General features: G+C 36.0%; 1 protein-coding gene and 1 long non-coding RNA gene across 2 annotated transcripts; one reads left to right on the top strand and one right to left on the bottom strand.

Moving 5' to 3' along the window:
- Positions 1-2,285: 2,285 nt before the first annotated feature.
- On the top strand, positions 2,286-3,603 carry LOC110916423 (solute carrier family 25 member 44). Its single transcript, XM_022161167.2, has one exon. The coding sequence runs from the start codon at positions 2,412-2,414 to the stop codon at positions 3,390-3,392; it is 981 nt and encodes a 326-aa protein (XP_022016859.1). The 5' UTR covers positions 2,286-2,411; the 3' UTR covers positions 3,393-3,603.
- A 4,598-nt stretch (positions 3,604-8,201) lies between these two features.
- Positions 8,202-16,042, bottom strand: LOC110917195. Its single transcript, XR_002580417.2, has 8 exons — positions 15,976-16,042; positions 15,678-15,888; positions 12,908-13,071; positions 12,220-12,470; positions 11,914-12,110; positions 11,678-11,770; positions 9,673-9,787; positions 8,202-8,743 (listed from the first exon to the last, which is right to left on the bottom strand). It is a non-coding gene; the product is annotated as an uncharacterized LOC110917195 (long non-coding RNA).
- Between the last annotated feature and the right edge of the window lie 234 nt (positions 16,043-16,276).

Genomic DNA, 16,276 nt, shown 5'->3' with positions numbered 1-16,276 from the left:
TTTGCATGACTAAATTATGATTAAACACTTATTTGCATTACTAAAACAAAATAACATGATACTATTAAAATTTTACAAAATAACATGGATAATAATAAACAAACATTGATATGGCTTGTAATTATGTTGTCCAATCTCAACCGAATATAAAATTCTTACAATCCCATTAATTCATTACAATATAGTATCATCGGAACAATAATTTCATTAAAACATTTATAAACTAGTATTAGAAAACTCTCAAGAATATGTATGTATATCAAAATTAATTACTATTATTATTGTTATTATTATTTTCAATTCAAAACAGTCATGTGGCTATATTATTAAAATAAGAGTTTGGAAATTAAGATGCGTGTATCCGTTTTGGTGACGGATTAAACCCGAACTTCCCATAAGACAATCAAACGCCACATAACTAATACGTCAAATCTAGTGGTTAACGTAAAAAACTCAATTGAAAACTTACCAACAAAACCAGACACGTTCTAATGTAATAACAATTAATCAACCAAATCTTCATTACGCCGCCTTTGTGTGGGATAGTCTTATTGAACATGCTATGATAATCTTTTGTATTAACTTTGAATGTTATGATTCCATGGCAGGGGATTAGAGTTTTGGCGAGAGCGAGAGCACTTTCGTGCTGATAACGTGTTGTGAAACAACTAAACCTATTAGCAATATAAAGAGAAGAATAAGAGAATGAGGGAATGTAAATTTTATTGATTGATCTCTCTACACCATATACAAGTGCCACTATATATAGGCACATACATTAATACAAAAGAAATCAAAGAGATAGGAGTTATAGGAGTTATGTATGTGGAGAGTCACCATATAAATGATACATTCATAACATTTTTATTTATTTAAATCACATTAAAAGATGGAAATATTGTAAAAAAGTGACATTTTTTTTTAAAAAAAGGTTACGATTTCGGGCTTGTATCCGACCGGAATTTGTGTAGAAAATTTAAGTCGTTAAATCGACCGCAAATGTATACAATCCTAAGGACTTCCATCACAAAACTAGTCTTGCAATGATTGTCACTTTTCAAACGTCCATGTGACCCTTTTAGCATTTATATTTGGGTCTTTATCTCTATCTTCATCTAAAAAATATAAAAATTTTCTCTGTCTTGCATCTCTATCGGAATCTTTAACTCCATCCCTATCTTTAAATATAGAGTTTTATGAATAATGATTCTGTAAATATAGAGAATCATTATTCATCATCGCTATAAAAGTTTATGAGTACATAAAAAAGCTAAAACAATAAAATAAAATAAATGTTTATGTGTGAGATAGGGATAGTGATACAAATGAGATACGGTATGACAAACAAAATTTAGAGAAACTTATTGAAAGATGATATTTAGTTGACTTATAGATATTAAGACAGAGATTCTACTATGAATGGTCTTAATAGTCAGACTGGTTTGTTGATTTACAAATTCACTTGGTGCCCATCAAATCTAAGTTTCGAAACCATTTTCTAGCCAACTGATTTGGATAGGATGCTATCAATTTTTGTGAGAGATTTGTCTATGTAAACCTATAAGTTTTTAATGTACCAATCTAACTAATACATGTATATTTAACTTACAAGAATTTTTATTTTAGAATGGTGACTTTTGACAAAATTTTAAACTGATTTGTTAAGAAGGGGATACGAAAAAGTAAAAGGTGCATGTCGTCCTCCCTTATAGAAAGTACATGGATTGAACACACCATAAACAATCATAGGGTAAAGTTAAAGTACAAATAACTTTAACGTACTAAATGTACGAATAACATGAAACCGCAAAAAAACGCGGTGACATTTTCGTAATTATTTACTCGTAGGGTAATTATAAATATTACTCTACAAATGATCATGTAGAGTAATTTTGTAACATTACTCTACAAAATCAAAATTACTCTATATGAACGTTTTACAAAAATTACTCTACAAAATCAAAATTAGTCTACCCGATTATTTGTAGCGTAATTTTGATAATCACTAATAATTACGAAAATGCCACCGTGTTTTTTCAGCAAAACCTTCAATTCGTACGTTTTATACGTTAAAGCTATTTGTATTTCATCTTATTCATCAATGACATGATGTTATTACCAAAATAAAAACTACAAAAGATTCAAAAGGGAAAAAACAAAAAGTTCATTCAAATTGACCCCTATGCCCTCGAAATGTTAACTTGACCCCTTCCATACCAAATGGCCAAAACGCTTGGCCGCGAAATCTATTTCTGCCCCCTCTCTCTATTATAATGACATTACTCCGTTACAATACTTCTTAGTAGTTCAAATCACCAACGAATCAATCTTTGACTCTTCCCACTCTACCACCACAAATAATATCTCACTACTAGAATCCTGGGTCGTTTCCGACTACAAAACTAGCAAATATGAGTATGGGGCTAGCGGAGGATGACTCAAGGATCGAAATACATGATATTCACTGGGAAATGCTTGATAAATCCAAGTTTTTCTTCCTCGGTGCCGCGTTGTTTTCGGGTGTTTCCAGCATGTTATATCCGGTTGCGGTGTTGAAAACACGCCAACAAGTACTTGTAACAGACACACCGTGCTTCAAGATGGCGGTTTCGATAATAAGACGTGAAGGTTTCAAGGGATTATATAGAGGATATGGGACATCTCTAATGGGCACTATTCCGGCTAGAGCTCTTTACATGGGTGCTCTAGAAATGACCAAGAGTAATCTTGGTTGCACCGCAGTGAAAATGGGGTTTCCAGAGGTAAAAGCGGCTACTATCGCGAATGCTGTGGCTGGATTAAGTGCAGCCATGGCTTCACAGTTGGTGTGGACACCAATTGATGTAGTTAGTCAAAGATTAATGGTCCAAGGTGGAAAAGGTGGTTCGGTTATGTATAATGGAGGCATTGATGCTTTCAAGAGAATTTTTCAAAGAGATGGTGTTAAGGGATTATACAAGGGGTTTGGTATTTCGGTCTTGACATATGCTCCATCGAATGCGGTTTGGTGGGCTTCTTACTCTATGGCTTATCGGTCTATTTGGGGTGGTGTGAGTTCTTATGGTTTAAAGAAAGAGAATTCAATGGTGGTTGTGGCGGTTCAAGGGCTAAGTGCCACGATAGCCAGTGGATTTTCGGCGTTGGTTACAATGCCGTTGGATACTATCAAGACAAGAGTGCAAGTTTTAGAAGGTGGAGAGGGTACCAGGAAGGCAAGTGTTGCACAAACTATTAGGAATTTGGTGAAAGAAGGTGGATTTAGTGCTTGTTACCGAGGGTTGGGTGCAAGATGGGCTTCAATGGCTATTTCCGCAACTACAATGATCACTACTTATGAGTCGGTCAAGAAGATGTCTACTAAGAACCAAGAGTTCTATGGGTCCCTTCACTGATTGAATTGGGTTTTATGTAGAATAAGAAAAAGATGAAACTTAAAAGGTTGGACTACATAAGACAACAAAGACCATTTGATTGTAAATGTGTAAATATGTAAATATGTAGAGGGGTTGTAGTAGTAGTTAAGGATTTTATTATCTAGGCTATATTATAGCTATAAACTTATCCCTCAGCCTGTTGAAGAATAATAAATTAGTATTTGCTTTATAGAGTGGTGAGTGCAGGAGTATTTTTAAGCATTACACATTGCATTATTGAAGATCTATAAAAATGTTGATTTATAACTGAAGTGCACGTGATTGAATATATTCATGTTAGGACGATCTTTACACTTAATTACTATTAGAGAATCAAAACTTTATTTAAGGCTTAACTTATTCTAAAAAAAAGTAAGAAGTGTATAAAGATAAAATAGATCACACACGATGATAAAATGTCGAGGAAAATACAACATAATGCCGAAAAATATAACACACTCTCGAGGAAAATAGACAAAAGGAGTCGCAAAAAAGCCACAATGACGCAAATATTGAAAAAATAAAATGATAAATAAGATACACAATGATAATAAAAAAAAATTCTAAAATCTACAACTTATAAATCTAAAAGTGAAAACCTAAAACCTCACATCGGAGAGTTCGATGGGACGGTTCCTGTGCCACTTGAATTAGGTCAATCAGACTCCGTTTGATACCCTTTGTACGACTTCTTATTTATAGGAGCCTTTGTATTTATCCTAAACCCATGTTAAAATTTTTTTTTTGAAAGGCAACACGAACTCTTATTCCAAACAGGATCATATCAAGAAGCACCGATCCGATTACAAAGACCTGAAAAACAAAATATGAAAAACAAAATTTAACAAAACAAAAACAATTATTACGCCCTGTTTACACATTTATCTCGAATCTTCACCATTCGTTCCAAGTTACTTGTTTGAATTTTGACTGATGCATCAGGCAGTCGTAAGCCAGTTCTTTAATATCCTCCACTAACTTGTTCATGTTGACATTTACCCCTTGAAATCTTTTATGGTTCCTCACCTTCCAAATACTCCATAACGCTATCAAATAAATAGTGTGAATTATCTTCTTCCTGCTGGATGATACATTCATTCCTCCTACACTCTGCAGCAGATCATCTACTAATGCAAAAAGAGACCCAACTGGTTGATTTATCAATCCATTAATCTGCTGCCAAATCGCTTCGGAAAATCTGTAGTTTATCAACAAATGGTTCGCGGTTTCGATGTTCCCATCACATAAAGTACACATGTATTCTGAATTGGTATTCGCCTGGCTACAAGTGTTGCACCTGTTGGTATTTTTCCTCTTGCGGCTCTCCATGCAAACAAGTTGGCCTTCTGTGTTGCGATCTAATTCTACTGAAATTCTTTACCTGTTGTGTTCATTACATTATTGTTTGACAATTCTGCCCTTACAGCCTTTACAGAGAAGCCAAGACCAGGTTCCTCCTTCCAGCACCACATGTCTTCCGGTTCGGTCATGACCCACTGCACCAATAAATTATACAACTCTTCCATTTCGGTCATGACCCACTGCACCAATAAATTATACAACTCTTCCATTTGTGCCTTCTATCCGTCCTCGTTTGGAGCCCTGACCCAATCCCATTCCCATAGTATACCTAAACCCATTATCTTGTAGCGATCCTTGACTAAACTTCTCTTGTTTATTGCCAAATGGTATAAAGCTGGAAAACACTCCTTCAACGGTTCGCCTTCTATCCACCTCTCACACCAAAACATGGTTTTATCCCCTTTGCCTACCTTGCTCTTCAAGCATTCGTATATACTCAAACCATACTTCAAACATTCTTTTTCTATGCCTATAACTGCTTCCATAACCCGGTACATGTCTTCTTCACAGGAAAAGAATCTATAGTCCTAGAGTCATAATGTAGTGCCTTTATTGCCTTCACCCACAATTGTTCTGGTTACGTTTTCATTCTCCACCACCACTTCACTAATAAAGCTATAAATTTCTTTTATTCCACCTACCCCTACCCCACCATGTTTTTTAGATGCCATGATCTTCTCCCACTTGACCCATCTCAATTTCTTATTCGGCCCACATCTACCCCATAGAAATTTTCTTCTTATACTTTCCCATATTTTTATTACCACAACCAGCGCTTTGTATAAAGATAAGTTGTAGTTAGGCAAACTACCTAAAACTGATTTTACCAAAGTCAACCTACCCGCGAATGAGAGTAGCTTTGCTTTCCATGAAGACAATCTCCTATTAAACGTACCGATGACATCTGACATGTGCGAGCGTGTACAGATTTTTGATGTATTTTTAAGTACTTTTTACTCTTTTTATCAAGCTTTATATTTATAAAACACGATATAAACTATCACTCTCTACAACACGTTAGGGCAAGTGTACCCATTATTGGCATAGTGTAGTGATGGTAAGATACCGAGGTCGTCCAAGGATACAAGAGTTTTTTGCATAAATAGGTGATTTGAGCTGCAAAAGAGTGGTTCTAGGTGGTCAACAATTTTGTTTTCAAATCTAGGTAAGTAGCATAATGAAACAGCGACCTTCAACCAACTTTCTGTCCAAAAGCTGCAAATGCAGCAACCTAGAAGAAGATCGCTGTATTAAACAGATATGTTAAAGAAGATTGCTGTTTTGAACCAATACCTTAATAAAGTCGCTGAATGGACATGCCATGTTAAAGAAGATCGCTGAATGAAAGAGCAATTTTATAATAGATCGCTGAATGAAAGAGCAATTTTATAATAGATCGCAGAATGAATCTGCAATGTTATCTCTTATCAGCTTTGTAATCACCGGAAAACCAACATCTTCTTGCTGTTTCCACCTGTTTTTCTCCCAATAATTTATTGTGGAATATATATTAACACTCTCAACTATAATCTTCATTTCTTTAATGATGACATCGATGAAGAAGTTAAAGAACTGTTTTTGTTGCACTTCTCAGGATGATCAAGAACCAAAGATCATGTATGCTTTCTGTTTGATTCAGCGATCTTCTTTAAGATTTCTGTTTGATCCAGCGATCTTTATTAACATAGCATAATGATTCAGCGATCTTTATTAACATAGCTGTTTAATACAGCGATCTTCTTTTAGGGTGCAGCTTTTGCAGCTTTTGGTCAGAAAGTTCATGTAAGGTCGCTGTTTGAATTGGCTACTTACCTAGATTTGAAAACAAAATTGTGGACCACCTAGAAGCACTCTTTTGCAACTCAAATCACCTACTTCTGCAAAAAAATTAGGATACAAGAGCTTTTAATACCAGTTTATCGTCGATGCCTAAGGAACCCAAATTTTGAGAACAAGGTTTTTAAATATGTAAAATAAAGAAAGAAATTAAAATAAATGAAAGATACAAATAACAAGAAAGAATCACTTGGTTCCGACTCATCTTTTATGTATTCTTTGATGATTTTCGCACTTTAGGTTTCTTAAGAGATTATCTTAGTTATAGTGGCATGTCCCTCTTTTGGAGGCAAAGCTATCCTCGGCCATATTGTCTGAGTCATCATGGATATAATCCCGCAAGGCCGGATTATTGAAAGATAAATAAGTAAGTTATTAATGCAAAATGTGGCATGTCCCTCTTTTGGAGGCAACACTACCCTCGGCCATATTGGTCTGCGTCAGCAGAGATACAGTCCCGCAAGGCTGGTTTAAAGTTTTAATAGTAATTTGTTTATAAGGGATTACAAGCCGTTCTTACTTCCCCCGATTTGATGCAATCTGCCTCAAGGGAAGTCCTAATAAGCTTGAATTAGGTCCTCGCAGAATCTATACACTGAACGAGGAAAGAACTTTACCAACTACAAAAAAGATCGCCATCGGGGGGACTGAAAAATCAGTCTCTAAAACTCCTAAATCAGTCCCTAATGGTTATTAGGGACTGATTTTGTCAGTCCCGAGTCAGTCCTAATTGCTTAGTCCTAGATACTTTCATTAGTAACTAAAATTCAGTCCCGATTGTATGACACCAATAGGGACTGACATTCTGTCTTCTATACACATAAAATCAGTCCTCAATCTATGTTGTCATACAACATCATTTCAGTCTCGAATACATTTCGTCGGTAACTGAAAATCAGTCCTTGATACTAGGCCATTCAGGGACTGAAAATCAGTACTTAAACCTTGTCTATTTTGTCCCAAATACATTTAATTAGCTTCGGGTTCCATGACAATTCAGTCTCTAATAAGACGTTGTAGAGACTGGGAATTAGTCCCTGATAACATGCCATTTCATTCCTTAATATATTTTATTAGGGACTGAAAAATAATCTTAGATGTCATCCTATTTAGTTTCGAATATGTTTTTTAGGGACTGAAAATGTGTATCTTTTAAGAACTTTTTTCAGTCCTGAATATGTTCTTTTAGAGATTGAGAATCAGTCCCTGATAACATACCAATTTTAGTCTTCAATTTACCTTTTAGGGACTGAAATAATCTTAGATGTCATTATTTAGTCTGGAATATGTTTTTTTAGAGATTGAAATTTTGTATTTTTAAGAACTTTTTCAATCCCGGATATGTTTTTTAGGGACTGATAATCACTCCCTACTCCCTAATATGTTAATTCCGTAAGTGAAAAATAGTCTCTGATGCTATGACTGTTTCTAGTCATGAGTTTTTGAAGACTAAAAAAATAGTCTTTGATACTAATTTGATAGTCCATAATATGCATGCACATTTTGGTAATATATTTACTTTTTAGGACTAATGAGAGTCTTAAATGCAATGACATTCTCAACAAATTTAATCCATAACATTGTAGCATGTTAATTCTAAACTTTAATAAAGTTAAAAGTCAAACATATAATTAAATAGTACTTAGTAGATCAATCCTAAACTTCAAAATAGTAAATCAAACACCAACAAACTAAGTCTTAACTAACTCACTTCCTAAATCAAACTATCATTGTCATTGAGTTGCCCATCCAAATCATTTGCTCCACCCCTCATATGCGCGGATAGTGAGCTCTCAAACCGGAAACTTTGAGCTCATGAACATTAACACTTTTTCAGATTTCTCATTGCTTTGTTTCTATTTCTCTTCTAGTAAAGCAACCTGATTTCGAAGTGCTTCCGCCTCGCTTGAAGATGGTTAAGACGATCCAGCTTCCGATGTCATCCAAAAATCTTTTTTTCTGAAAACCGGTCCAACGCCTACCTTCCATGCAGATTTTGTTGTTTTTTTCTTAGCACATACACTTTCAATTGCCTCCTTTTCGAGCTCGTGATCCATGGTAGTAGTTATCGTTGTCCCTTCAGAAATTAACTTCGCCACTGCCTCCTCTTTATGATGATGAATAATATTTTCCTAGCAAAGAGAGTGTAATAATATCATCAATAAGTAGTAAACGAATAAACAAATCATTCAAATTTCGAACAAATAATGTGACTTTTCTAAATAAAAATCTTTAATAACTAAATGGCTCAACCTCTAAAAAAAACCAATGAGATTATAACAATATCATCATGTTTTATTTCTCTAAAAAATAATATAAAAAAGGAATCATTCACATTATTATATTTGATAAACAATGGCTTCTCATCATTCACATCATATGCTAAAAAATAAAAAATAAAAAAATGAAACCTAAGGGCTGGCTTAGTTGTTGTCTTGGTCTGATGATGATGGATCGCAATACGCAAAGAAAAAGAAAAGTCAATATCCTTACGTATTGCCGCTCAAAATTCAGCCCTATATATTCTCTAAACCTGACTTGCATCTATCCGAAATCCAGTTCAAAAAAACATCACATTTTGTACAGATTAAACAACACAGGATTGCAGGAACATCAAGTATTATACATCATATATTATCTAAACGAATAAACTGAATACATAATACAGGATTACAGGAACATGTATTATACAGTAAAAATACAGAATACAAGATTATACAACAAGTATTATTAGCAGCAGCAAAAATCAGAATTATTAACATCAGAATCAGATTAAAACAAGAACGACAACAATAATCAGAATCATTAGCATGAGAAATAGATTAAAACAAGAACAACGGCAATAATCAGAATCATTAACATTAAAACAAGACCAGCAGCAATAATCGGAATCATTAACATCAGAATCAGATTAAAACAAGAACATCAACAATAATCGGAGGGTAGAAATCATTAACAGCAGCATGTATTATTAATAGCAGAAACTAATAACCCAAAATTAAAATTGGACAAGATTATATAGCATAAACACGAGCTTTAAAGAAAGAGAGTAAGAACTTACATATTCACTTTTTGTAACGTAAGGCTTAATAATTTAACCATCCTTTTTTAGCATTATAATGCAACTTGTAATAGACTTCAAAGGGGCTAGGCGGCGTTTGAGTCTCACGATTTATCTGTGTCAACAAAAAGCAATAATATAACGTAAGGCTTGATAAATGTGTGTTGAAAACATTAAAGTTGGAACTAGCAAATAATGCTCCATAATCTAAATATTGACATAAATGGTCCATAATGAAAAGAGGTAGGGCTGAGCAAAATCCATTACCCGACCCGACCCAATAATCGAGAACCCATTATAACACAATCCGAAATAATTCCAATTCTTTTGTTACTCGGGTATATCGGTCCACGGGTACAAGACCGACCCGGATACTCAGTTCCATTTATTTGATTTCAGCTTAGCAAGTGTGTTATTCCATTTATTTGATTTCAGCTCAGTTCCCTTTATTTGATTTCAGCTTAGGTGGTTGTTAAGGGGCCATTTGAGGAGAATGTGGCTTTGTGTTGTGTCGGGGATCGACTTTCACCTGGGAGTTATAAGGACGGACCAGCTAGGGGGATTGTTTTTCGGTGCAGCCCCCTTTGGACCCCTACCCCTATGTTGGGAACCCACTTAGGGCCTAGAAACCTGTGGTGTGTTATTTACTGCTGTTTGGGGCTGGGCTGGACAATGGGTTGGGTTAGGTTCTATGTCAAGACTGTGTTTGGCTTCAGGGGTATTCTGGTCTTTTTGGGTTGGGGTCAGATCGTTATTCTGATGTTACTGGATCTTGGCGGCTGCTACCCTCTTGTGGAAGGTACTAAGAGCTGGTTGCATCAGAAGTCTCACTTTGATTGGAAACGGTCCGCTGCAGTTGTTTGGTTACTTGATATGGTCGTGAGGTTGCTGTATAGGATAATGCTTCAAGATAGCGGCTGCAACTTTATTATCAGCAAACGTTGTGGGCGTATTAGCATTTATGAAGCCTGGATCAGATTTAATTGGGGCATTATGCTGGTAGCTATGCTGCATATCGCTATGTCATTCTGCAGGGGCATTTCCGTAATTTATGAAGGTGCCAGACTGCCTTATTGTATGAAGATTTGTGGTGTTGAGCTGGGCATGAATGCTAGACGTCTGGGTTGGATTTTTTGCTGCTTAGACTCCCTTCGAAGGTGCTGGGTTCTCAGTATTGAGGCTTGGGCTGGTTTTGTGCCTATTTATGGTTCTTTGGGCTGGGGATATAATCGGCGGATGAATGTTTATGATGGGGTGGGCCTGAGTTTGTTATGTATTGTGCAGTTTGGGCCCTTTAATAACAGCATGGGTCAGATTTACTATAGGAAGATGATGACCTTAGCCCACTTTTCAGTTGATATTTTGGGCCACTTGGAGCGTTTGAAGATCCAGTGGACGTATTTCAAGCTGAAGGACTTCTGGTGGGTCTGTAAGATCTCGTTCAAGCCCAACATGTTTGGTACATTAGGCCTGCTGTGCAATTTCCTGGAGGTCTTCGACTTGAGTCGGGTTGGCATTAAATGGGCCTGCCATATCATTATTATTTCTAGCCTATTGTGTTTTGATAACTCTATGTATGTTCTGGTTTACATTAGCAATATGGGCTACCTTTTTTTGGGTGGGGTGGGGCCGAAGCCCACTTGGTTTTGGAGCGCTTGTGCTTCTAAAGCTGGTTGGTCTCCTATTCAATGGTGGCTTGTTAAGTTAAAGTGGTGTAGTACTAGTTGGGGGTGCGGAAAAATCTCTGATGGTAGGTCTAGGTTTTTTTGTTTACCTAGAGTTGGTTGTATGATATCATATTTTTGGTCCCCAAAGCCTGTTTTGGGTGACGATACGGGGGGTATGCCCCCCTTAAGGGTGTAATTTGTTTGTTTATATCTATATAGTTTGTCGGGCTGTGCCCTTTATCAAAAAAAAAAAAAAAAAAAAAAGAGGGTACTAGAGAAATTTTACTAAATCAAATAAAACCCTTTAAAAGTTTAAACAATAAATCTTCAAAACTTACCATGTGGAATACGTGATTGGCTATTGACCGAGAGCCTCCTCCACTTGCGATAGCTTGTTTTCCACGATTAAGTTCCATTTGATCACTATATTTCTATAAAGTTAAGAACAATGGGCATTGAGTTATGTGCAATCAAATCACCATGATCGAGTAGCATTTACATCTATGTAAGACCTTATAAGTATGCAAGTAGCTTTTTGTATGTATGCATATATATGATGTTAACATAAAGTTACCCGGGTTGATTCTAACTCCCAATAATCGCACAAATGGTTCCAATCTTCCAGACTCCGACAATTGGATTTCATCATTGATCTTGCCAACCGAGGATTGGTTTTTCCTCCATTCTTCTTCCAGTGGGCACTCAACTCACCTCGGGTGCGTGTCCATTGGCGATGTAGTCGATAATCCACATATCCCATGAAAGCTCTATCTGTTCGCAACACATTGAATTTTCCGTGCATTGAATATGTATGTTAATAATACAAATTAAAATGTAAATAACTTCTCAATAATTAAAATTAAAAGTATATACAACTTACTTGTAACTTTTCATACATCAGAGCAGGTATCGACTCCCATTTATGATAGTTCATTGGACATACACTACGGACTACAATCCCAATCTCATTTGCAAACTGAGTAGCTGTTTTCCCAACAAATCCTTTCGTACCACCAGCCATTGTTAAAGCAATTTTGAAACCCTCGGGCAAATTCTCAAAGTCTTTTGTAGCGCTAAGATTGAGATTTGGACCACGCCTTTTTGGTGGATCAACTTGGGGTTGATCTACATCTGCACATTATTTTACAATCAGGGGAGGCTCAAAGAGTATTTCAATCAAACCAAACATAATAATTGTACTTTAAATAAATCTAAAGACCAGCTGACTAATGGAAGCTAGTGGTTATGACTTTGGATTTGTTCTAGTTTGAATAGTTTATGATTTCTTATTATCTTTTTAGGCAGAAGAAAACATATAAAGTTTTTGTCACCCGTTAAAAAATAAAGATCAGCCCATCTGACCGGTCAAAAATTAAGATCTGCGCAGTCTAACCCGTTAAATTGAAAAAGGTTGTCTCAATAAACCCGATCCGACCCATTCAAAGGGAAAAAGACACCCATATCAACCCAAAAGTTTGAAAACCGCCCATACCAACCCAGATTTGGAACTATAAGTAACACACAAGTATGTTATAAAATTTAAATAATCAAAAGGATGTGATATTTACCGGTAGTTGTAGCGGCGTTACGTTTGCGTCTACGGGTTGAGCGCGGTACTATATTAGATGCACTTTCGATGGCCACCGACTGATTTGTAGGTCCTCTAGAATCTTCTTCAGGCATCGTTCTTGTAAGGACCATCATCACCAAAAACACAAACTTCCACATTGTACTGGAAGGAAATTAATAGTCACTTAACTAAAAGAAATATACATTACACAACCAGTCATATTTTTTTACCAGAACATAAATAGATAAATCATTTCTATTATTGCAATTTGCCACGAGCTCATACTTTATGTACAATAATACATTACACAACCGGTCATATTTTTTTTTACCGACCCATTACTCACAGGTAGCAATTTCAATCCATATTTCACTAATAAACGGGAAGATTCAGGTTGACTTTATCTCTACGAAGTCAAATGGGTTAAACAAGTCACACAGGTAAATGAACTCAATAAACTTGATGCTAATATATTTGACCTACAAAGTCAAATCATGCTCCGTTTGAAAGAAATAATAAGTGTGAAATTGCATACGAGTCCATTTGACCATAAAAGTCCAGTTAGTAGTTCCTAATCTGTTAAACATTCACACGTATAAACAAAATAAAAAACCAAATACAAATCAAATCCAACTCAACTTCGTAAAATACATCACAATTTGATCTTCTAAACCGACAAAAAAATGACAAATCATTCACAGCAGCAGCAGATTTACATGAATACAAAGAAGGCGCTACCAGCCCTCTTAGGCTTGTGATTGATATATAGTTGCAAGAACTGAAATTGATAAATTGATAACTAAATCGGCCCGATTCGAGATCGGAAATCTCTGAATTACAAAGAAAACTATGATAACCAAATTAACAGGACAAAAGAAAATAACCCTAGTACATGGATACTTAGACTAAAAAAATAGTGGGAACGGTTCTCCCCACTACTCCTGACATCGTAGGTTAACCTTGTTGTATGAAATCATATGATTATGATTCTTCTTAAGAAGGACATTGTGATAAGTCTGGTGGTTATCATAGCTTGCTTAAAAACAAACTTGAGATTTAAAGTTTGATTCACGTGTTAGTTTACTAACGGAAAGCAAGTTATGTTTAAGATTGGGAATAACTAAAACATCATTAAGATTAATAGCGTGAGAGATGGTGGTAGAGCCAATGTGAGAAATTGGGAGTTTACCACCATCGCCAAACAAAGGTGAAGGTGGTTGCATTGGGAATGGTAGCCGGATTGTTTGGCATATGATCGGTAGCGCCAGTTTCGATAAACCAATTGCGAACGTTATTGCCAATGTTACATTGCGCAGTGAAGGCTTTAGAAATGTATGCTTCGGTGGGAACGGTTTTGGAGGTAAACTGAAGCAATTGAGGACATAGATTTGCATAGTGGCCCTCGATGTGACAAAGTTGACAGTGTGGGGGGCGTCAACCACGGCCGTGACCCCCACCACGGAAATTAGGGCCATCTCTACCACCACAATGAGGGCTGTTTCGGGCAGACGGTTGCACAGAAGTAACTTTGAAAGCAACCGGGTTTGGCGCGATTCAATGGTAAGATTGCAAAAACAAATCATTGCTTTCGGATTGTGCTAATAAATCACGAAACGTAGGAACTGCCTGGATGTTCGTAACAATGTTGAAAACGTTTTAAAGGAAGGACTGAGGCCACGCAAAAACTAGTGTAGCTGGTTAAGGGGATCAACAGAAGTATCAACTGCAGCGAGTTGATCGCAAATGGCTTTGAATTTTCTTCCAACAACAGCAACAATATCAGTACCTTTGTTCAGCTGTCGAAAAGGTTTTGAATCCGCTCCACGGATGAATTGTTGTAAGCCGCTTCAAGGGCGAGCCAGATTGCCCGAGCAGTTTGGAGGCCAAGGATTTCAGAGGCGGCTTCTTCAGTCAATGATGTGTGAAGGATAATTATTGCACGCTGATCAGCGCTTAGCCAGGATTATCATGATTGGTAACATTTATTAAACTCAGCAAAACATGGCATACTCTAATAAGTTAACATGAAATGAAGGTGGATTTCTATGTTGTTACTGGATGAACCATAAAAAACGCACTTAAAAAATAAAAATTATGCATCTAATTTATAGTGATACCTACTAATTAATTAGGTTAAGAAAAGGCTGCTGGCCCTAGCCTAATGTATACTTTTCTTTTGAATTTCGGTCCAACAGGTTTGTAACTCGGTTACTTGTGTTCCTGGACCGGAACCGACCAGAACCCAACATCTGAGCCAACAATAGAACCAAAAGATAACCTACATAATTCATATCGGGTCGGTTTCGGTTTTTTTATTGGTGTGGTATTCGGTTTTTTGAGAAGGGTGATGGTAGTCAGCAAATAGATAGGTTAATTCTTAACAGTGTCGTCTTGTTTTTCTAGTTTATATTGCAGGAAGGGGAAATAGCAGCAGCAGGTCGAGGTATTTAACTTTATATTGGATGCAATTTTTGTAGTGCAGGTAAATTCCAGTACTCTATCTTTCGAGGTAAATTTAGTTCGGAACATAAAATACTAGTTAATAGTAAAAATCATGTTAAAACTAAAAATCATCACAAGGGGCAAACAATTAATCAACTTCTAAACAAATATATCCATCAATATACGAATAGGTATTCAAATTAGAGCTAAATGAAGACACAAATTAGGAACCAACAAATTAAACCAAAACTAAACTAGGGCTTATAGAATCTCAGACGAGTGTGTGTAGTGTTGCTTAATTGCTTGAAAACTAGTTCAATTAATACCTTAATCTTCAAATACAGGCTGATTGATTGAGTGAATCCACCGAATCTCACACAGAAACTGATGGGCGTCGTAGTAGAGTGTTCGTGAAGGAGTAGTAGAGGGATAATGGGATCTTGAATCATCGAACGTGTATGCACAACATCCGATTTCCATGGATCAGTTTTGGCGGGGAGTTGCAGATTTACTAACTTCTTCCAAATTTTTAGTTCCCTGGCATTTATAAGAATTCTCTAATGACTAATAAATGTAACAAAATTAATATATTATAAGATATTAAATGACATTTGATTGACAAACCTTCAATGAAATGCACGGTTTTTTGGGAAATTGACAATGGATATCCGATGGTTGTGTGCGATGTCGGTGCTAGATAGGTTTCCATTTAAATTGAAGTGTTATACTTATTTCATATATAGTATTTAATTAATAGTTGATATCTAATAATTTATTCTACTATTTTAACTTAATTAGAAATACTAGGGGTGTAAACGAGCCGAGCTCGTCTAAAAAAGGCTCAAAACGAGCTCGAGTCAGTTTGCAAACCTTAACAAGCCCATAATCTATATACTTTTTATTAATATGTTAAATAAATAGAGTA

This window comes from Helianthus annuus, chromosome 16 (genome assembly GCF_002127325.2).
Source record: "Helianthus annuus cultivar XRQ/B chromosome 16, HanXRQr2.0-SUNRISE, whole genome shotgun sequence".
Taxonomy (NCBI): Eukaryota; Viridiplantae; Streptophyta; class Magnoliopsida; order Asterales; family Asteraceae; genus Helianthus; species Helianthus annuus.
The sequence above is the reverse complement of the archived record's forward strand: the minus strand, read 5'-3'. Positions and strand labels throughout refer to the sequence as shown.

Coding starts and splice junctions, on each gene's coding strand:
- LOC110916423 (XM_022161167.2), top strand. CDS start 2,412: ATGAGTATGGGGCTAGCGGAGGATGACTCAAGGATCGAAATACATGAT.